Below are 24281 nucleotides of genomic sequence, written 5' to 3' on the forward strand. Positions count from 1 at the left end.
AATTGACCAGACGTGGTGGTGCACACCTGTAATCCCAGCTACTTGGGAGGCTGAGGCATGAGAATTGCTTAAACCTGGGAGGTGGAGGTTGCAGTGAGCTGAGATTGAGCCACTGCACTCCAACCTGGGCAACAGAGCGAGACTCCATCTCAAAAAAAAAAAAAAAAAAGAATTATGAGAAAATTAATCATTAAAGTATGAGCCTATTTCAAAAGGAAAATATCAGATATCTAGGCAAAAGTTGTAAATAATCAAAATTATAAAATTAAAAGCAAGGTAGCAAGATAGAAATAATCAAAAGTTATAGCAACTTAGGGACAAGAGTACTTACTTTTTTGGGAGTCCCTAAAACTTGGCAAATTTTAAAGATTTCATCGACCTCACTTGTCCCTGGGAAAAGTGGCCTTAACATATAGAGTTCAGCCATGATACTTCCAACAGCCCACACATCAATGGGAGAACTATAAACTGAAGATCTCAGTAAAACTTCAGGGGCACGATACCTATGAAAATAGAAAACAAAAGAGGTGATTTTGATTGCAATTTCAAAGGTGGATGGGCAGTAGCATTCTATGCTGTGTGGTCATGCATTTCCATCAAGGAACAGGTATTCAGACCCCGTTCCATCTGTGTGTCAGGCATTTGTACAATGTTCTGGGGATAATAGGACACAACACATGTTCCCTGATCACAGACAATGAGTGGGGCTGGAGATAAATGTCTATGAAATGTCTATCAAGCCTAAGACAGGAACTCAACTGAATAGATAAGGAATTAAGTGCCATCTGATATATTAAGAAAAAAAGTAGAAAAACCATGTTACAAAGCATTATATTTAGCATCTATTCACAAGGAAGCACAGAAAATAAAAGATGAACAAGGATTATCCCTGAGTAGTGGAGTTTTTTTTAAATCAGTTTGAAAGTACTGATATCCTCAACTGACTCCTCTTCTGTAGTCAACTATCTTTACTGAGTGGAGTTTTGCTCTTTTTGCCCAGGCTGGAGTGCAATGGCGCGATCTCGGCTCGCTGCAACCTCCGCCTCCTGGGTTCAAGTGATTCTCCTGCCTCAGCCTCCTGAGCAGCTGGGATTACAGGGGCGCACCACATGCCCGGCTAATTTTTGTATTTTTGGTAGAGACGGGGTTTCCCCATGTTGGCCAGGCTGGTCTCAAACTCTTGACCTCAGGTGATCAGCCCGCCTCAGCCTCCCAAAGTGCTGAGATTACAGGCATGAGCCACTGCACTCAGCCTAACAATACTTTTAATTGAGAAAAATACTCAATTTACAAGAGCAAAGCGAGCTGGTTAAGTCCAACACAAAGTCTGCTAAATGGAAGACACTCTCAATTCTCTTTTTTTCCAACAAAAATATGTCAATATTTCAGTCCAAATGTTTGGCATACTGTCTTTTTGCTTTCATTTGAGAATACAGCAAGCCCTCAATAAACTAGTTTTGTTCAATGTTGTTTTGCTCAATGTTTCATCGTAATGTTGATGAGAAAGAAAAACAAAGAAAGGCATTTCTGGCTGGGCCACTGTGTGGGGTCTGCACGTTCTCCCCAAGTCTACATGTTTTCTCTGGGACTCCAGCTTCCTCCCATATCCCAGATATGTGCACGTCAGGTGAACTGGGGTGCCTGTGTGGCCCCAGGATGAGTGTGTGCATGTGTGTGTTGGCGGGGGGGAAGGGGCGTGCTGCCATGGGAGGCTGTCCCGTCCATGGTTGGTGTTCACCTTGCACCCCCAGCTTCCAGGACACGCTGTAGCCACCCGTGACCCTGAACTAGAATAACTGGGCAAATAATTATCTTCCTTGTTTTTATTAATCTTTCTCAAATGTATGTATAGCTCACATGTATTTCAATGTTCAATATTAGTGTTTTGGTCACTATTTAGAAGTTTGGTGGCCAGGCGCAGTGGCTCACGCCTGTAATTCCAGCACTTTGGCAGACAAAGGCGAGCGAATCACGAGGTCAGGAGTTTGAGACCAGCCTGGCCAACATGGTGAAACCCCATCTCTACTAAAAATACAAAAAATTAGCTGGGTGTAGTGGTGGGCGTCTGTAATCCCAGCTACTCGAGAGGCTGAGGCAGGAGAATCACTTGAACCTGGGAGGCAGAGGTTGCAGTGAGCCAAGATCGTGCCACTGCACTACAGCCTGGGTGACAGGAAAAAAAGTTTGGTGATGTTATTGTGACCAGAAATATGCCATAAAATTGTTTATTTTAATTAGCCTATGGTTGAATTGGTTTCATCATACGTTGTTTCACTTAAAGTCAAAGTTTCCAAGAACCTATTGATGATGTTAAGTGAGAACTTACTATACTTTGACGAATATTTTGACTTTATTGATATATAATTCACATAATATACAGTTGATCCATTTAAAGCATAGATCACACTGCTTTCTCCTGAGGTGCCTTCATGTGTCTTCCCTCTTCCATCTCTGTGTCTGCCTTTTTCTTATAAGGACATCAGTCTTACTGGATTAAGACCAGCCGTGCTGTGGTCTGATCTCATCTTAGTCTGATTACACTTGCAAAGACCCTATTTCAAAATAACGTCACACTCGCAGGTAACCAGGGCGGATCCCTCGTGAAAGGCTTGGTGCTGTTCTCATGTAGTAAATGAGTTCTTTTTCGGGCAAGATGAAATTAGTTCCTGAGAGAGTGGGTTGCTCCACAGCAAGCTTCCTCCTCTTGTTTTTTCCCTTCTCGAATGTGCCCATTTCCCCTTTGATCTTCCCCCCCACCACCTTTTTTTTTTTCTGTTTGAGACGGAGTTTTGCTCTTGTTGCCCAGATTGGAGAGCAATGGTGCTATCTTGGCTCACTGCAACCTCCGCCTCCCAGGTTCAAGTGATTCTCCTGCCTCAGCCTCCCAAGTAACTGGGATTACAAGCGTGTGCCACCACGCCCAGCTAATTTGTTTTTGTTTTTGTTTTTTGTTTATTTTTTGAGACGGAGTCTTGCTCTGTCACCCAGGCTGGAGTGCAGTGGTGTGATCTTGGCTCACTGCAAGCTCCGCCTCCCGGGTTCACGCCATTCTCCTGCCTCAGCCTCCCAAGTAGCTGAGACTACAGGTGCCCACCACCACACCGAGCTAATTTTTTTTTTTTTTTTGTATTTTTAGTAGAGACGGGGTTTCACCATGTTGGCCAGGCTGGTCTCGAACTCCTGACCTCAGGTGATCCACCCACCTTGGCCTCCCAAAGTGCTGGGATTCAGTTGTCAGCCATCGCGCCCGGCCTGACCTTCTCCACCATGTTTTGATGCAGCATAAAAACCCTCAGGCTGCAGAACTGGGAGCCAAATAAACCTCCTTTCTTTATCAACTTCCCAGCCTCAAGTGTTCCTTTATAGCAACACAAAACACACTAAGACACGGACTCCTTTCTTTCAGCCCCTACATCTGATTCATCAGAAAACATACCCAGAATTCCACACTTCTCACTACCTGCACATGGCCAGCAGGTCCAAGTCACTATCATTTCTGGCCACTCTACAAACTCTGCCCTTGTTTCCTACGACTGCCCTCCTTATTCATTCTGCGCTGTGCAGAATTAACGTGTGACGTGCATCTGTCTCAAGGCTTTTGCTCTGCCTAAAAAAATTCCTGCTGGCCCTGGCATCTCCATCAGGGCTACTCTCGGTGAGACCCTCCATGTAAAATAGCAACAGTCCTTTCTCTCCCCATCTCCCCCGACTCCCTGCCCCCTTTCATATTTTATTTTTCTTTATACTAATGTATCAACATCTGATACACATATATTCCTTTTTTTTTTTTTTTGAGAAAGAGTCTTGCTCTGTTGCCCAGGCTGGAGTTCAGTGGCATAATCTCAGCTCACTGCAACCTCTGCCCCCCAGGTTCAAGTGATTCTCATGCCTCAGCCTCCCAAGTAGCTGGCACCAAGGCGCGCGACATCACACCCAGCTAATTTTGTATTTTTAGTACAAACGGGGTTTAGCCATGTTGGCCAGGCTGGTCTCGAACTCCTGGTCTCAAATGATCCCCCACCTCGGCCTCCCAAAGTGCTGGGATTACAGGCGTGAGCCACCATGCCCGGCCTGATACACATATGTTCTTGTTTTCACTGGAGTATAATACACAGGCAGAGGCATGTATTCTAAGAGTAGAGCTTGATGAATTTTCACAAATACAACCCATCCACGGGCCCAGCACCCAGATCAAGAAAGATATGTTATCGGCCAGGCCTGGTGGCTCACACCTATAATCCCAGCACTATGGGAGGACAAGGTGGGCGGATCACCTGAGGTCAGGAATTTGAGACGAGCCTGGCTAACATGGTGAAACCAGGTCTCTACTAAAAATACAAAAATTAGCTGGGCATGGTGGTGGGCGCCTGTAATCCCAGCTACTTGGGGGGCTGAGGCAGGAGAATCACTTGAAACCAGGAGGCAAAGGTTGCCGTGAGCTGAGATCACGCCATTGCACTCCAGCCTGGGTGAGAGAGCGAGACTCCATCTCAAAAAAAAAAAACAAAAAACGACATGCTATCAGCACCCAGAAGGCCCCTTGTGCACTAGTCCAGGCACTACACACATCCCCACCCCATGGAACTGCTTGCTATCCTGACTTTTATGGCACAGATTAGTTTTCTCTGTTTTTGTACTTTACATAAATGAAATCATACAGTATGTGCTCTTTTTCTGTTTGGGCTCTTGCTCTCAACGTTGTCTAAGATTTGTCCACATTGCTGCATGCGGTCATAGACCGTTCGTTCTCATTGTTGCAAAGCATTCCACTGGGTGAGTATACGATGCTACTGTTCATGGACGTTTGGGTGGCGTGCAGTTGAGAGGATTCATGTCTTCTGGTGAACACATGTATGTCTTTCTGTTGGTGACCCATAATATTTTTAACTTGTTTATCTGTGTATTGGCTGTCATGTAAGCAGCATAAGGCAGAGATCTTTTTTTTTTTATTTCACTGCTGTGTTCTCTGTGCCTAAAATAATGTTTGGCACATAGTAGGTGTTCAATAAATATTTGTTGAATGAATGAATGAGTGAATAAATGAAATTCTTTTTTCTTGTTTTTTTTCAGTGATCAGAATAGCAATAAACCAATCCTTTGCTTTCTTTAAAAAATACAAAATTCAGGCCGGGCGTGGTAGCTCACACTTGTAATCCCAGCACTTTGGGAGGCCGAGGCGGGTGGATCACAAGGTCAGGAGATCAAGACCACGGTGAAACCCCGTCTCTACTAAAAATACAAAAAAAAAATTAGCCGGGCGTGGTGGCAGGCGCCTGTAGTCCCAGCTACTCGGAGAGGCTGAGGCAGGAGAATGGCGTGAACCCAGGCTGGAGTGCAGTGGCGCAATCTCGGCTCACTGCAAGCTCCGCCTCCTGGGTTCACGCCATTCTCCAAAAAAAAAAAAAAAAAGGTGGAAACAACCCAACGGTCTATCAGTGATGGATATCCAATGAATGGATAAACAAAATGTGGTACTTGGACATATGATGGAATATTATTCAGCCTTAAAAAAATAATAAAATCCCAGCCAGGCACGGTGGCTCACGCCTATAATCATAGCACTTTGGGAGGCCAAGGCGGGTGGATCACCTGAGGTCGGAAGTTCGAGACCAGCCTGACCAACATGGAGAAACCCTGTCTCTACTAAAAAAAAAAAAAAAAAAAAAGAATACAAAATTCAATTCTATCTTTTAAATATTCAATATGGAACTTCCAGAAATATGTAACAATCCATCGTAGGAAAATTTCACCACAGGCTTATGCCTCAGGAGGGCTGCATAACCCCTACTCACCATCTGGTAGAGACATAATCAGTGTATGGTGGCTGTGACCTTAATTCTCTTGCAAGTCCAAAATCAGCAATTTTCACAAGCTCTGGACCCATACAAAGCAAGTTTTCTGGTTTCATGTCCCTATGAAAAAAGCCTTGATGATATACAGAGAAAAAAAAATACAATAAATCATTACGTTTAAACATAGCTTTATTTGATTTATAAACAAAATATAAATGAACCCCCTCTTTTATAATTCGAAACATCATCTTAGGAAAAAAGTAAACCATATTTATTGTCTAAGAAGTAAATGAGATGTAGGGACCCTGCTTTTAAAATGCTTTGGCAAGAAAGTTCACACAGTGTATGAGATAATTAAAAATAACCACCCATTTAACATTTATTTTTATTTGTGACTCCAGTGGTGTTCAGGCGCTGGGCTAGGTATTACTACACTATGATTATCTCCATTCATTTGCACAACAACCTTAAGGAGATACTGTTATCACTATTGTGCAATAGAGGCGGAGGTTGAGGGCCAGAGTGAAGTCACTTAATTAACGTGTGAGAAGTGTTTTTGTTTTTGAGACAGGTCTTGCTCTGTTGTCCAGGCCAGAGCGTAGTGGCTCGATCTCGGCTCAAGGAATCCTCTCAGCCCGCTAAGTAGCTGGGACCACAGGTGCATGCCACCACTCCCACCTAAATATTTGTATTTTTGATAGAAACAGGGTTTTGCCACATCACCCAGGCTGAGAAGAGCACTTTTTTTTTTTTTTAGAAGAGCACTTTTTAATCAGGCTTAAGTCAGTGCAGCTGACTCCTTGAGAAAACTCACTTGTTTAAAAAGTCCATTCAATAAAAATGGAACTCCACACATCAGAACTAATTTCTTCATTTATAATTATTTTATCTAATGTTCAGTTTTCCTCAATAGCTGCGTCATTGCAAAATCCCAATAATTATGTTTATATTAGCAATTCAATCTATAAAATAAATGGTTATGAAGCCAATGGGGAAACCAAAGAAAATGAGGCAGAAAGCCCAATGGGGGCCGGGCGCGGTGACTCACGCCTATAATCCCAGCACTTTGGGAGGCCGAGGTGGGTGGATCATGAGGTCAGGAGTTTGAGACCAGGCTGGCCAATATGACGAAACCCAGTCTATACTAAAAATACCAAAATTAGCCGGGTGTGGTGGCGGGCACCTGTAGTCCCAGCTACTCGGGAGGCTGAGGCAGGAGAATCACTTGAACCTGGGAGGCGGAGGTTGCAGTGAGCCGAGATCATGCCACCGCCCGCACTCCAGCCTGGGCAGCAGAGCAAGACTCCATCTCAAAAAAAGAAAAAAAAAGAGAAAACCCAGGGGGAAAAGAACAAACATTAAAGCCCTCCTGGCAGATGAGATTTGTCTTAAGGGAGGCTTTTTCTAAGGGCAGTCTAAAGCATTCTGGTTATAGCCAAATGGCCTGGGTTCCAAAGGCCTTGGGAGGCAGGGAGACTGCAGGAGATCACTTGAAGAGGATTTTCATGTAGCTTTGGGGCTGGGAAGACTTTCTTTTATATCTTTTTTTTTTTTGAGACGGAGTCTTGCTCTGTCACCCTGGCTGGAGTGTAGTGGTGCAATCTGGACTCACTGCAACCACCGCCTCCCGGGTTCAAGCGATTCTCCTGCCTCAGCCTCCCGAGTAGCTGGGATTACAGGCGTCTGCCACCACACCCAGCTAATTTTTTGTATTTTTAGTAGAGACTGGGTTTCGCCATGTTGGCCCGGCTGGTCTCAAAATCCTGACCTCGTGATCCACCTGCTTCACCCTCCCAAAGTGCTAGGATTACAGGTGTGAGCCACCGTGCCCAGCTGGGGTTGGGAAGGCTTTTTAAGCCTAAATGTTTCTAATCACTTCAAAGCCAGAGTGGGCTCTGTTTGTGACATCTGTTTAACAGTTTTGTAATCCGAGTTTATCCAGTACTTCTTACTCTAAAGAAGAGTCGGTAACATCCATTTCACTATGTCCAAGAGACGCTCATTGTACTTTGGTAATGTAACGACAGGAATGGGACCGTGTGATGCAGAGCAGAGTGACACTAATCCACAAAGTCTTAGAACTAAACCAATTACATATTTGTACTGCTGAGGTTTTCCCCATCCTAACATACATATATTAGTAATTCAGTTCTATTTGAACTAAATATTAGTTTCATTTTTTTGACAGCAACTATTTTATTTTATTTATTTATTTTTTGAGACAGAGGCTTGCTCTGTCACCCAGGCTGGAGTGCAGTGGCACGATCTCAGCTCACTGTAACCTCCGCCTCCCAGGTTCAAGCAATTCTCCTGCCTCAGCCTCCCAAGTAGCTGGGATTACAGGCATGTGCCATGACGCCCAGCTAATTTTTGTATTTTTAGTAGAGATAGGTTTTCGCCATGTTGGCCAGGCTGGTCTCGAACTCCTCACCTCAAGTGATCTGCCTGCCTTGGCCTCCCAAAGTGCTGGGATTACAGGCATGAGCCACCACGCCCGGCCAAACAACTATTTTAAAATATCTATTTCTTGAAGTATTACATCTGAGATGCTTAGCAGCAAGAATTATGTGGCTTTTGTAAAAACGTCTAATCGTCCTTACAGCCTGGTTTCCCAAATTACTATGCAGCCAACTCTACGTCAACTCTTGATTACTCGTATGTTATTTCTTTCAGTCACAATTTTAAAATCGTAATCGAACTTCCTCCTTCAATCCCTTACGCTTTAGATGTTGCTGACAGCATAAATCAACCCAGGTAAATATCAAGTGTTATCATGCTGACCAGAGTTTAAAACAATTAAAAATCAGGAATCCATTATGAATAATTAAAATAGCAGATGTCCCTTATTTCCATATAATTAATACATTACTGTTCTTTGTCAATAAAGTGTAGTATATCATTACAGGATTTAGACTTTTAAAAGACCCTAATAGTTTACACATGGTACAAATAAGTTTTTTTTTAATGTTCTTAAAACATTCTAAACATATCCTTTTTATAAGTTTAAGAAGTGTTCTTAAAATATTTATATGGAATCCTGCATAGCATTTTTGGAAGGTAAATAATTCCTGTAGCAGTTAAGAAAATAAGAAAATATATATAAACTACAGGAGGAGGGTGGGCATGATGGCTCCTGCCTGTAATCCCAGCACTTTGGGAGGCTGAGGCTGGAGGATCACTTGAGTCCAGGAGTTCAAGACCAGCCTGGGAAAAATGGCGAAACCTCATCTCTACAAAAAAGAAAAAAGTTAGCCGGGTGTGGAAGCGTGCGCCTGTAGTCCCAGCTACTAGGGAGGCTGAGGTGGAAGGATCACCTGAGCCCAGGAAGTCGAGGCTGTAGCGAGCCATGATGGCACCACTGCACTCCAGCCTAGGCATCAGAGTGAGATCCTGTCTCAAATAATAATAATAATAAAAAAATAAAATACAGGATGAGACATGAAGGGAAACTAATGGTGATTTTCGAGTGCCTATGTTCAGAACACAGCAATGGTATGGGACAAACTTTTCTAATTTAATATCTAAACATCCAGTGATTCTAAACAAATGTTTTTAAAAAATAATCATATTAACTTCTTGGACCAATAATTATTTTGGTTTGATAAATACGAAAAACCAACATTAATCAAAGTACATAATTCATAGAAAATAGAACAAGTATTAATACTTGCTTTAATTTCATTCACAGAATAGAAACAACTAAATGTAAAAATTAAGGAAAACTATAAAACACTGCTCTATGGGTGCTACAAACTATTTAAATGTTAATAATTGGTCATGCTTGATTAAAATAGTCTAATCTTTTCCAAAAGAGCGTCCTTTGTTTTTTTTTTCATTTCCATGATAAAATTAGGGAGAATGAGGCTGCAGGATGGGTATATGATAACTGAGACTAATGGCTGATGATGATTAAACTGTTAAAAAATTCTGCTATGGTGGAAGATAATTAAAGATTATAGAAATTCTATTTATTTTTTGAGACAGAGTTTCACTCTTTTTGCCCAGGCTGGAGTGCAATGGCATGATTTCGACTCACTGCAACCTCTGCCTTCTTGGTTCAAGCGATTCTCCTGCATCAGACTCTCAAGTAGCTGGGATTATAGGTACATGCCACCAAGCCTGGCTAATTATTTATATTTTTAGTAGAGATGGCATTTCACCATGTTGGCCAGGCTGATCTCCAACTCCTAACCTCAGGTGATCCGCCCACCTCAGCCTCCCAGAGTACTGGGATTACAGGTGTGAGCCACCGTGCCGAGCCTAATTTCTTTTTTTTTTTTTTTTGAGATGGAGTCTTGCTCTGTTGCCCAGCCTGGAGTGCAATGGCATGATCTCAGCTCACTGCAACCTCCGCCTCCCGGGTTCAAGCAATTCTCCTGCCTCAGCCTCCTGAGTAGCTGGGATTACAGGCACTCACCACCATGCCTGGCTAATTTTTGTATATTTTTAGTAGAGATGGAGTTTCACCATGTTGGCCAGGCTGGTCTCAAACTCCTGACCTCAGGTGATTCACCTGCCTTGGCCTCCCAAAGTGCTGAGATTACAGATGTGAGCCACCGTGCCCAGCCAGAAATTCCATTTTATATAGAATCACAGAAATTCTAAAGTTTTTAAATAAAAATGTCAGTGTGTATAGGCACATACCCCAAATTCATAGTTATCCAATATAACAATTATTTAACAGTTTAATATGTAATTTCTATGCACAATCTTGACAGTAATCTAAAGAGGTACTGAAATGAAACTTAAAAGAAACCTACCATGTTTATGGATAAAAGCCAGCCCCTGCAATATTTGATACATAATATTTCTGATGACTGACTCAGGGAACAACTTGTTTCTGTAAAGAAATGAACAAACAGTCACATAATTCTGTTAAGCAACCAGCCAACCAATCCAAAGAAGGTTTATATTCCCCTGGAGCCTCTCCTGGCCTCATGATACTGGGTAAAGGTATGATTTATAGATTTACATGAAAATTAGATTTTTTTTTGCTTTGATGTGAGGTAAAAACTCAAATCCAAAACTAAATATATTGCATACATATTAAATAGCTAATTTACTTATTTATTTATTTTTTAGATAGAGTTTTGCTCTTTGTTGCCCAGGCTGGAGTGCAATGGCGTGATCTCGGCTCACTGCAACCTCCGCCTCCTGGGTTCAAACGATTCTCCTGCCTCAGCCTCCCGAGTAGCTGGGATTATAGGCATGCACCATCACGCCTGGCTAATTTTGTATTTTTAGTAGAGATGGGGTTTCACCATGTTGGTCAGGCTGGTCTTGAACTCCTGACCTTAGGTGATCTGCCCGCCTCAGACTCCCAAAGTGCTGGGATTACAGGCGTGAGCCACCGTGCCTGGCTTAAATAGCTAAATTTTAAACTGTCCCAAGAAGAGGAAAGCAAGTTGAAAAACTGAATTACTAACAGATAAGCCAAGCATGCGAATGTGTATTATGTAGGCTTTAAGAATTTTAGAGGTGGCCGGGTGCGGTGGCTCATGCCTATAATCCCAGCACTTTGGGAGGCCAAAGTGGGAGGATCGCTTAAGCCCAAGAGTTCAAGGCCAGCCTGGGCAACGTGGTGAAACCTTGTCTCTACAAAAAATACAAATATTAGCCAGGTGTGGTGGCACATGCCTACAGTCCAGCTGCTGGAGAGGCTGAGGTGGGAGGATCACTTGAGCATGGGAGTTCAAGGCTGCAGTGAGCTGTGATTGTGCCACTCCACTCCAGCCTGGTGACAGAATGAAATCCTGTCTCGGAAAAAATAAATAAGTTTACAGATATAAATAAATGCTTCAGTTCTATTCTGTATACTGGTGTAGTCCAATAGAAACGTAAGAGCCGGCTGGGCATGGTGACTCATGCCTGTAATCCTAGCACTTTGGGAGGCCGAGGTGGGTGGATCACCTGAAGTCAGAAGTTCGAGAGCAGCCTGGCCAACATGGTGAAACCCCATCTCTACTAAAAACATAAAAATTAGCTGGGCGTGATGGCACATGCCTGTAATCGCAGCTACTCAGGAAGCTAAGGCAGAAGAATCGCTTGAACCCTGGAGGCGGAGGTTGCAGTGAGCTGAGATCGCACCACTTCACTCCAGCCTGGGTGAAAGAGCGAGACTCCATCCCCTAAAAAAAAAAAAAAAAAAAGAAAGAAAGAAATATATATGAGAGCTACTTGTGTACTTAACATCATTTTACTAGCAGCCATGTTAAAAGAAATCAAACAGATAAAATTAATTTTTAACAATATATTTAACCTAATATATGTCAAATATTATTTCAACATGTAATCGATATAAAAATGAGCTGACTGCACCACTGTACTCCAGCTTAGGTGACAGAGCAAGACTATGCCTCTAAAAAAAAATTTTTTTTATTATTTATTTTTAAAATTTTACCTTTTTAATTTTTGTTTTTTGAAAAAGAGATGCGGGCTGGGTGTGGTGGCTCCCACCTATAATCCCAGCACTCCAGGAGGCCAAGGCAGGTGGATCCCTTGAGTTCAAGAGTTCGAGACCAGCCTGGGCAACATGGTGAGACCTTGTCTCTACTAAAAATACAAAAGTCAGCCAGGTTTGGTGGCACGTGCCTGCAGTCCCAGCTACTTGGGGCACTGAGGCAGGGGAATTGCTGGAGCCCGAGAGGTCGAGGCTATAGTGAGCCATGTTTGCACCACTGCACTCCAGCCCTCCAGCCAGGATAAAAGAGTGAGACTCTGTCTCTGAAAAAAAGAGAGACACGTGGTCTCACTGTGTTGCCCAGGCTGGTCTCAAACTCCTGGGGCTCAAACAATCCTCCCACCTTGACCTCTCAAAGTGCTGGGATTACAAGTGTGAGCCACCAAGCCTGGAGTAAAAAAATATAAAAATTATTAATAAATTTCTGTTTTGTATGAAGTTTTCAAAATCTGATGTGCAATTTATTTTACATTTACAACACTCCTTAATGCAAACAGTTCAGGAGCTCAACAGCCACATCTGACTAGTGGCTACTGTATGAGTGTAGCTTTATACAGTATATATATATATATATATATGGGGGTTTTTGTTTGTTTGTTTGTTTTTTTGAGATGGAGTCTTGCTCTGTCGCCCAGGCTACAGTGCAGTGGTGCGATCTCAGCCCACTGCAACCTCTGCCTCCTGGCCAACACGGTGAAACCCTGTCTCTACCTAACATACAAAAATTAGCTGGCCTCTTGGGTTCAAGCAATTCTCCTGTCTCACCTTCCCGAGTGGCTGGGATTATGGGTTGCCTCAACCTCCTGGGCTCAAGCAATCTTCTCACCTCAGCCTCCAAGTAGCTAGGACTACAGGTGTGTGCCACCACGCCTGGCTAATTTTTAAATTTTTTTGTAGAGACGGAGTCTCACTATGTTGCCAAGGCTGGTCTCAAATTCCTGGGCTCAAGTGATCCTCCCACCTCAGTCTCCCAAAGTACTGGATTAAAGGCAGGAACTACCGCATCCAGCCAGACTTACATCTATTTCAAAAATAGATGAAAATTTAATATTTCATGAATTTATATGTATTTAATTTTTTTCTTCAACAAGGGTATCTTGATATTTCATGTATGTATACATCATTTCAATATTTTACAGGACAAAATTTATTAGAGGCTGAAAATTAAGATTACCCATAATTCCACCACGTGATTAAGAAACTTAATTTTTCAGTGTTCTAATGCAGTCCTAATCCATTTGCATACACAACTTTTATATAAGGAATGAATGTCACATACACACAATTTGGTTTGTTTTTTCTACTTACAAGCATTTTTATAATCCTTATAATTATCACCTTTAATGGTAATAATTCTATCAATATTATATACAATAATTACCAACCTATTTTCACACTAATAGTTATGTATTTTAAATAGTTCAAAAAGTGAAGCTTAGTATAGCCATTTAACAGAATATATTATTTATAGGAACTATAAAGACTAAGTATCCACATAAAAAATAATTTTGTCCCACTAAAATTACAGCTAAGTAAAAAGGCGTGCATGTCTATATACAAGGCCTAGAAGGGACTCTGGAAAAGTAAAAACTGATTTGAGGGGCAGAAATTTACTTTTATTTTAATTGATATTAATGTTATGATGATTTCACCTGGAACATAAGAGGCATTCAATAAATATGTTTTGAGAAAGGGAAAAATATGATTAAAGAAGAATTCACATAACATCCTCAGACCTTGAGTGAGTGTGTGTGCGTGTAAGAAACAAAGAGAAATCAACATCATTACTTCAGAAAATTATTTCTAAGTATTTCAGAGTTTTTTGTTGAACATTTCTCACTTTAAAAGCAGGCAAAATGGATGTTAATCTCCCAGATGTGACCAGAACAACCATCAAAACATTATCTCCCCAAGCCCAGGGCAGAAGACCGAAGCTCTCCCTTTACAGATTCTGCCCACACATATTTAAATATTGCGCATTTCCTTGGGATTGGTAACACATCAAGTCTTATCACTGACTTGTGCATTCTAATGACTGAGCTTTTTAGATCCTTTCTTGAAAGCAGCTTCATTCCTTTCTCCATTCTTTCATTAAACTTCACAAGATGCCCAAGGCCAGCTTTATTACTGAGTAATAAACTATACATAAATTTGTATTTTAAAAAGCATAAAAAGATAGTATGTGTATTTAGATGAGATACTGGCCTTCACTTTCAAGGATTTACAACAGAAAAATGCTGGCTGTGTCTCAGCTGGTTCTTCAGTGTTAAATGTTACCCTTTGATAAAGGTAACAGTACTGGTTAATTTAAATTTACCTTTTGGAGTGATCAATCTTTATCTCATAAAGTATGACATATTGAAAGGATCCAAAGAACTCATGGAGAGAGTAACAGGGAAAAACGTGAATAAAAACATACCTGTCTTTCATTAATTGATAGAGGTTTTCTTTCATATATTCAAATATAAAATAAAGATGGTCATTTTCTCTGATAACTTCTTTCAATTTAATAACATTGGCATGATTAAGTTTCTTCAGAGACTGAAAAATAACAAATATGCATTAAAATTTCTTAAAAAAAACAACAGAATTTGGCAAAATTGCATCAATGCTAAGTATGATAATTACCTTATGTAATTTTCCATTTCTCCTGGGTTCATTAATTAATTACATTTTAATATCTACATAATTGCTCTAAGTAATGAACGTTAAGTGCAAACAATAAATCAAGCCAACAATAGCTATTAAACATTTCAATCTGTTACATTTTTCCCTTGGTTTATAAGTAGGTCTAACTTTTGTCTGACTTAACCATGCAAAGGTATCCAAAATTATATCCAAGTCGTTAAGCATAAAATCTAAGGAAATGGTATGTAGTAATTTAAAAAGTTGTCCTAGGTGGCTGAGCGTGGTGGCTCACGCCTGCTATCCCAGCACTTTGGAAGGCTGAGGTGGGCGGATCACCTGAGGTCAGGAGTTTGAGACCAGCCTGGCCAACATGGTGAAACCTTGCCTCTACTAAAAATACAAAAATTAGCTGGGCATGGTGACACACACCTGTAGTCCCAGCTACTTGGGAAGCTGAGGCAGGAGAATCACTTGAACCCAAAAGGCAGAGGTTGCAGTGAGCCCAGATCACGCCACTGCACTCCAGCCTGGGTGACAGAGTAAGACTCTGTCTCAAAAAAAAGTTGTCTTTGCATAATATGATTTTAAGATGCTCTTTTAAAAGTGAAAGTGAATTTTCAAATGTGAGGATATAATTATATGCTGTTCTCCACTGACATCAGAACCAGAAGAAATGAGAAATTAATTTAGGAATATAAAGGAAAAACAAATACAATTATCTTCAGAATGCTTCCCACAGAGAATAAAATAATCTTAACTACTATCCTCAGGTAGCGTTAAGACCTTCTAGGTTCTTTTCATCTTTAGGATTTTACCTTAACTTCTCTCAAGTTCATGCATTCATCCCAAGAATAGAATTTTCTCTTCATCCTAAAATAAATTAGGGAAAATTTAATGTTCAGGGATTGAGGATTCAAAGACACACATTACACTGTTGGCTTTCTTTCTCCAGTACTGGTTCACTTTGGGCGAGCTATCTCTCTCTTTCCTCATCCTTACAAGGAAATCACCTCCTATACCTCAAGGCTACTTGGTAGGCCTACGTCACATCCAAAATTCAGCTTTAATGCCAAAGTGAAACAATTACCATTAATCTTCTTTTCTGGGTGAGTTTTTAACATTTCTCTAATCAGTTTAATTGTGCCTTTCTTAAAGGGTCCTTTTCAAGTTTCTCTCTTTTTAGAACTTAAGAGATAAATATAAAACACTATACTTCAGAGGGAGTTAGGGAAAGAAATCACAAATTTTGAGCAAATTTCGTAAAATAATTCGATCTGATAACCTGCATATCATTACATCAGCTTTAGACAAGAGGCCCATAAAAGTTAAAGGTCTCCCTACTTAAATGATTTAAGTCGGCAAAAATTCAGAAGTAACTATAAACGTTAGAAATGGCTTTCTTGGCCGGGAGCGGTGGGTCATGCCTGTAATCCCAGCACTTTGGGAGGCTGAGGCCGGCGGGATCACAAGGTCAGGAGTTCAAGACCATCCTGGCTAACATGGTGAAACCCCGTCTCTACTAAAAATACAAAACAATTAGCTGGGCGTGGTGGCAGGCGCCTGTAGTCCCAGCTACTTGGGAGGCTGAGGCAGGCGAATTGCTTGTACGCAGGAGGCAGACGTTGTAGTGAGCCGGGATTGCACCACTGCACTCCAGCCTGGGCAACAGATGAGAAATGGCTTTCCTGAATTTTGTTCTTTACTTCCCCTCTTTCATCCCAGTGTTGGTTTCTATTAGAGATAAATATACCAAAAGCGTATTTAGGGTAAAAAGTATTTCCACTGTATACACCAGTTAGTTGTTGTGTTTTTATATGAACACGTGTTTTTACATGAATAGATTTTTAGTCACAATACAAAACAAGGGATAAAAAACAGGATTCATGGCCTGGTGTGGTAGCTCACGCCTGTCATCCCAGCACTTTGGGAGGCTGAGGCGGGCAGATCACGAGGTCAGGAGATCGAGACCATCCTGGCTAACACGGTGAAACCCCATCTCTACTAAAAATACAAAAAATTTGCCAGGCATGGTGGCAGGCACCTGTAGTCCCAGCTACTTGGGAGGCTGAGGCAGGAGAATGGTGTGAACCCGGGAGGCAGAGCTTGCAGTGAGCTGAGATCACGCCACTGCACTCCAGCCTGGGCGACAGAGCGAGACACCATCTCAAAAAAAACAAAACAAAAAAACAAAACAGGATTCATATTCTAAAAAATGTTTCTTCAGGTATGGGAATTATAAGTCTGGGCTGTGAAAAAGAAAAACCAAATATGCCATGCTGCTTTCATTTAGTATTATAATCTCCTATCGAGATGTTCCAGAAGATCCTTGGGAAGCTTAGCCTTGTCTTTATTAATTACAATAATCCTTATGATCCAGAGGCTCTATGGGGGTATAATACACAGGGGAGGAAATGAGTAAAAACTGGCAGCACAACATCACAGCCAAGAACAGAGGCTGTGGAACTGCACTGCCTGGATTCAAATCCTTGCCCAGTCACTCACCATATGACTTTGGACAAGTCACCTAATGACCTGTCTGTGCCTCAAATTCCTTAGCTAGCCATACAGGAGAAACTACTGCATAAGAAAAGCGTCTTGCAAACTGCTTAGTTCAGCACTCAATAACTACTAGATGTCTTCATGTTTACCAATATCTATGATTGACTATAAGACGAAATAAAGGACATCACTGAGACGACATAAAGGGCATCACTGCTATTATTTCTAAAATATCCTTAGTGAATCAGAATTTCACTCGCAGTTACTCAGGTACTAGATATTTACGAAGAAGTGTGATGAAATGGGGGTTTACTAGCTTATTAAAAGATACTTTTCAGTGCTATAGATTTATAAAATGTCTTGCTAAAATGTAAAATGTAAATCTAGCACAATGATGAATTTAAAATAAAACAGAAGACAATTCAAATACAGCCATAAAAGTTGATTAATGAAATGATCACATCCATGTGAAACTGCACATATAATCTGCTATGATTTTTTCTTTTTTTTTTTTTTTTTTTGAGACATGGTCTCATTCTGTCACCCAAATTGGAGTGCAGTGGCCTGATCATGGCTCACTGTAGCCTTGACCGCCTGGGCTCAGGTGATCCTCCCACCTCTACCTCCTGGGTAGCTGGGACTATAGGTACATGCCACCACACTCAGCAAATTTTTGTATTTTTTGTAGAGATGGGGTTTCACCATGTTGCTCATGCTAGTCTCAAACTCCTGGGCTCAAGCAATCCGCCCACCTCGGCCTCTCAAAGTGTTGGGATTACAAGCGTGAGCCACCACACCCAGCCTGCTATGCTTCTTGAAACGTAATTTCAGAATTTTATTTTATTTTTGAGATGGAGTCTCGCTCTGTCACCCAGGCTGGAGTGCAATGGCATGATCTCGGCTCACTGCAACCTCTGCCTCCCAGGTTCAAGCGATTCTCCTACCTCAGCCTCCCAAGTAGCTGGGATGACAGGTGTGTGACACCATGCCCGGCTAATTTTTGTATTTTTAGTACAGAAGCGGTTTTGCCATGTTGGTCAGGCTGGTCTCGAATTCCTGACCTCAGGTAATCCACCCACCTCGGCCTCCCAAAGTGCTGGGATTACAGGCATGAGCCACCACTCCAGGTCCAGAATTTTAAAAGTATCCAATCTTTTAGAAGCCAAATAAAAATATGTTCAAGTTACTTTTCAAGGTTCAGTGATAATTGAAACTTTCATTCTACCTGTAAAATCTGCACTCTCACTGGGCATGCTGGTGTGCGCCTGTAGTCCCAGCTACTCCGGAGGCTGAGGCAGGCGGACTGCTTGAGCTCAAAAGTTAGAGGCTGTAGTGCGCTATAACCGAGCCTGTGAATAGCCACTGCACTCCAGCCTGGGCAACACAGGGAAACTTTGCATCTAAAAAAAAAATCTGAGGCCAGGCGCGGTGGCTCACACCTGTAATCCCAGCACTTTGGGAGGCCAAGGTGGGCGGATCACGAGGTCAGGAGATGGAGACCCTCCTGGGTAACAGGGTGAAACCCCATCTCTACTGAAAATACAAAAAATTAGCCAGGTGTGGTGGCGGGTGCCTGCAGTCCCAGCTACTTGGGAAGCTGAGGCAGGAGAATGGTGTGAACTCGGGAGGGGGAGCTTGCAGTGAGCTGAGATCACGCCACTGCACTCCAGCCTGGGCAACAGAGCGAGACTCCATCTCAAAAAAAAAGCTGACCGGGCGGATCACCTGAGGCCGGGAGTTCAAGACCAGCCTGACCAACGTGGAGAAACCCCGTCTCGACTAAAAACACAAAAATTAGCTGGGCCTAGTGGTGCATGCCTATAATGCTAGCTACCTGGGAGACTGAGGTAAGAGAATCGCTTAAACCTGGGAGGCAGAAGTTGAAGTGAGCCAAGATCGCGCCATTGCACTCCAGCCTGAGGAACAAAAGCGAAACTCCGTCTCAAAAAAAAAAAAAATCTGTATTATCTTCATCCATCCAGATGTACTCTCTTCATCTCTTCTTCTTTCCAGCAATTACCACTTCTCAGCAGTACTTCCCTAAGGCAATGCATGTATCTATTTACAACAAATACATAAGTTTCCTTGCAAAATGATTAATCCAAAGGTAAACCAATTGCTTAGAATAGCTAAGAAAAGGCATTTCCTTTTAGGTTCCTTGCCATCTTTTGTCATTTATTAATTCGTCAATATCCACTCCATGCCAGGGCAATGAACAAATAAGAGATGGTACCATGGTGTTCCCATCTGACACAGGAAACCAACTTCAGAAATAGAAGTACCTCTCAAGTTCTTAAAGGGCAGAGGGCTTAACAGACATTTATTAACTTAATGAAGTAAGGGAATCTTTCTACCATCCTCTAACATAAAGTATAGAACTTTTTTTAAAAAATGGCAGCAGAAAAGACAAGATTTCAGTGATCTAAATTAAAATTCCTCAAAGGAAAATTCAAAAAGGAACCTCTTATTTTGTTCAGTGTAGTGTTCTCCCAACTTCTAACCATTCCCCCTCCAACACATCCTAGCCAGTTTTGACTGCATTTCTAGACCGCTCAAAAGGTTTGCCTGCTAAATTAAGCACAGACGTTCTTCTCCATGTTCACATTAGCAGATTACACCACCCTGTCTGTCATTACCAACTGCCACGCCATGCCCTTGCTTCTTCAGGCCAACTCCGGAAAAGCAGAGGGCTACAATTCAGCTTCTTCTCTGCTTCTCAACGTAATTCTGAACTTGTTTAATTCCTACTTGTTAAATTCCATATGGAACTTGTCTAATTCCAACAGAAACCCCCACTCCCAGCCCCCAACACCGGCTCTTGTTTAAAAGGTTTTTAGAATGAAAACACTTTCTTCCAGGTAATCAATTTCAAGGGGACACATTTACTGCCCACCCTGAAAATTAAGAATAAGCAGCTCTTCTTCAGCTACTCCACAAAATGTATTCAATGTAGAATTTATTTATTTATTTATTTATTTATTTATTTATTTATTTTGAGACAGAGTCTCACTCTGTTGCCCGGGCTGGAGTGCAGTGGCGTGATCTCAGCCCACTGCAACCTCTGCCTCCTGGGTTCAGGTGATTCTCCTGCCTCAGCCTCCTGAGTAGCTGGGATTACAGGCACATGCCACCACATCCGGCTAATTTTTGTATTTTTAGTAGAGATGTGGTTTCACCATGTTGGCCAGGCTGGTCTCGAACTCCTGACCTCAAGTGATCCGCCCGACTTGGCCTCCCAAAGTGCTGGGATTACAGGCCACCACACCTGGCCTGGAATCTATTTCTAATTTTAGGGGAAAAGTATCAATGGATCTTAAAGTGTTACCTAACAAGTTACACCTAGAATATTTATGGCCTAAATTGGAAATGCCTAAAATTTTATATCACCAAGCAAAAGATTGATCAGATATTATGGGATGTGAATTGTTTTGGTAACAAAAAAAAATGAGAAGGGAGAATGAGGACTCTAATATCTGTAATTTTCAGGTAAAGTTTATCCCTCTATATCAGGCTTTAAAGAGATGGCAAAGCCTGCTTGTATGACTCTTGTAGATAACATAACTATCTCGTTCAGACTTGAGGAGTAACGGCTATAGTGAATATTCAGTGTAGGTTAAACTCATAACCCTGCCAGTAGCCTGGCTTCACAGTTGCTTAACTCCTAAGAGATGTTCACCTCTGTCCTACCACAGTTACTCATAAACTCCTTGTTATAAGGAACGGTCCTACTGTCCAAGACCTAACAACCTTTCCAACTTCAGACTCGTGATCATAACCTCCTATCCTTTTCACCGTCGCTACCCTCAAAACTTCTTTATACAACCTCTTTCTTGTTCAACTTGTGGCTAATCCAACAACCACCTGCGTGGCGTGGTTTGCCTCCTCATCCAGCTTGGCCCTACCATCAGCCTTTCACCCACTACACTCTCAAGATCAGACACACGTTCTGAACATCCCCTTCTCCCATCGTTCCACCGCTCCTGCCTTGTCATCCTCCAATCTCCCCTCTCCATACATATGGGTGGAGGTGGAAAGAAAAGTCATGAAAATGCTCCCAGCGGCTCCACTTTCACATTCATCCCATGTAATTTCAGGCGGACTCTTCCTGACACTGGGCAACCCTTCTGTGGCTTTCTTAGCAACTCAGTAACTCATCCTTCACAACTCTCCAAAGCTCCATGCCTCCACTGCCGTACTTCCCGCTACTCCTTGTCCCACTGCAGTCTGGCTTCCACTATTCCACTGGAACAGTGCTCACCTACACTTCTTTCAGTTACTCAGCCCCAGTTAGGCCCTCACACACTCTCTCTTGCCTCCAGGGCTTCAGACATACTATTTCTTACTCCCTGGAGCATTTCCCCCCACAGCCCCTTTTTTAAAAAATAATTTTCTCATCATTTTTTATGGCTGCATAGTATTCCATGGTATATATGTGCCACATTTTCTTAATCCAGTCTATCGTTGTTGGACATTTGGGTTGGTTCCAAGTCTTTGCTATTGTGAATAGTGCCACAATAAACACATGTGTGCATGTGTCTTTATAGCAGCGTGATTTATAGTCCTTTGGGGGGAGGGGAGAGGGACAGCATTAGGAGATATACCTAATGCTAAATGACTAGTTAATGGGTGCAGCAAAACAACATGGCACATGGATACATATGTAACAAACCTGCATATTGTGCATATGTACCCTAAAACCTAAAGTATAATAATAAATAATAATAATAATAATAATAATAATTTTCTCTCATTCTTGAGGTCTCATTGACTTGGGAAGCCTTTTGCGATACTTCTCCAGTGTGGCTTATCTAGGCTCCCATAGGACCCAATATTCCCCCCATCATAGGACTTAGCATACTTGATGCTGTAACTTCTTGAATCTGTTGGTCTTCCTGAGTGTATTGTAAGACGTCTGTTTTGTCCCCATTTTGTCCTGATCATGAAACACAATAGGAATTTAACAATTTTGTGCTAAATGAATTTTTCAATTTTCTTCAAGTCTTCCATGGGACTCTTCTTCTCATTCATTTTTGCTCCATCTTTGCCTAAGGTGGAGCACTGTCCAGCACACAGTAGATACTGCATGTGGCAGACACACAGTAAGCTGAGTAGCCGAAAGCCCTCCTTCTCCTCCTCTTCATTCACAGAGTCAGCTTTTACACAGGGATATAAAATGCTCAGCTAAGCTAGGGGTGCCATGTGGTACACTTCTGATCAATGAGAAGAAACCTGATGCATTCTGGATGGGATGTGAGAAAGCTTTTGCTTTCCCAATTAAAAAAGAGTACAGTAGGCCGGGCACGGTGGCTCACGCCTGTAATCCCAGCACTTTGGGAGGCTGAGGCTGGTGGATCACCTGAGGTCAGGAGTTCAAGACCAGCCTGACCAACATGGAGAAACCCCGTCTGTACTAAAAATGCAAGATTAGCCAGGCGTGGTGACACATGCCTGTAATCCCAGCTACTCGGGAGGCTGAGGCAGGAGAATCGCTTGAACCTGGGAGGCAGAGGTTGTGGTGAGCTGCGATCGTGCCATTGCACTCCAGCCTGGCAACAGAGCAAGACTCCATCTCAAAACAAAACGAAAGAAACACCATATTTTTGAAGGATAAAACAAATACCATATTTTTGCCACTCAGAAAAAAATGATGAACATTTTATCATATAAAACCAGACAGTAATAACCATCTGTGGGACTGTACCCAAGACCTAACACCCCTTCTGATTCTCCTACCCTCCTCCCCAGAAGCCACAGCTATCATGGATTTTGGGTGTATCTTTCCAGGCCTTTAAAAATATTTTTATATATGGATGTATTTGGGTATAATAAAATATTTCTTTGTGTGAATTTACATAATCGTTTAATCTACAAATGTGGGCTATTTCAGCTCATTTTGTCTAATAATACTCATTTCTTAGGTTTCTGTCTTACTGCAGTAGTGAGTATCCCCAGTGCAATCCTAATCAGCAGGACTGCTAGCAGGCATTTGGGGTTTTCAAATGAATCGTACTGATATTACTTCTGATATTTCACATTAATATGAATTATATAGGTTTTCATATTAATTCACATTAATATGAATTATATAGGTTAGGGAAGTTTCTTTTTATTCCTATTTGCTAAGAGTTTTTTTTTTGTTTGTTTTTTTAGACAGGGTCTCACTAGGTCACCTAGGCTGAAGTGCAGTAGTGGTGGCACTATCTTGGCTGACTGCAGCCTCGACCTCCTGGGCTTAAGCAATCCTCCCACCTCAGCCTCCCGAGTGGCTGGGACTACAGGTGCACACCACCATGCCCAATTAATTTTTGTATTTTCTGTAGAGGCGGGGTTTCACCATGTTGCCAAGCTGGTCTCAAACTCCTGGGCTCAAGCGATCCTCCTGCCTTGCCCTCCCGAAGTGCTGGGATTATAGGTGTGAGCCACTGTGTTCAACCAACAGGCTTTATCATAAGTTTTTTAAGAAATCAATGTTTTTTTTTTAATTAGTCAAATCACAAATGAGTACTCAATTTTATTAAGCCTATTCAATTTATTTTTCATTTCCATTATCGTATATTATATATTTACTTATCTGATGATAATGACTGTTTAAAAATATTTTATGAAGTTGTTTCCTTGTACATGTAATGGTTTAGATCATAATATTTTAAAACATTTGCTAAAGTATTTACATTTTAGATTGTCATAATTTGGTTGATGTGGTGATGTGGAGATGCGTATCGGATGAGTACGGGACTGGTTCTGGTGGAAGCCAACTGCCATGTCCCGAGGTCATTCAAACAACCCTCTGGAAAGGCCCAAGGAAGGAGCCTCTGTAAAAGGGAACTGAGGTGCCTCTTGCCAACAGCCAGTACAAATAGGCCAACCCTGTGAGTGAGTGTGATGGGTTGAACTGTGTCCCC

The 24281-nt window shown here is 41.9% G+C and overlaps 1 protein-coding gene across 9 annotated transcripts in view; it reads right to left on the reverse strand.

Moving 5' to 3' along the window:
* MAK (male germ cell associated kinase) overlaps positions 1–24281 on the reverse strand; it is a 61359-nt gene that overhangs the window by 34730 nt on the left and 2348 nt on the right. For all 9 annotated transcript variants that reach the window (XR_009211389.1, XR_009211388.1, XM_058432621.1 and 6 more), the window contains exons 2-6: positions 15696–15750; positions 14672–14793; positions 10553–10632; positions 5793–5925; positions 332–503 (exon numbers count right to left, since the gene is read on the reverse strand). Coding sequence is in view for 7 of the 9 variants with exons in the window: in XM_058432621.1 (XP_058288604.1) it covers positions 332–503; positions 5793–5925; positions 10553–10632; positions 14672–14793; positions 15696–15750 (562 nt within the window). In the remaining 2 variants the exon portion in view is untranslated. The remainder of the gene's footprint in view (positions 1–331; positions 504–5792; positions 5926–10552; positions 10633–14671; positions 14794–15695; positions 15751–24281) is intronic.

This window comes from Hylobates moloch, unplaced genomic scaffold (assembly GCF_009828535.3).
Source record: "Hylobates moloch isolate HMO894 unplaced genomic scaffold, HMol_V3 SCAFFOLD_20, whole genome shotgun sequence".
In the NCBI taxonomy this organism is placed as follows: domain Eukaryota; kingdom Metazoa; phylum Chordata; class Mammalia; order Primates; family Hylobatidae; genus Hylobates; species Hylobates moloch.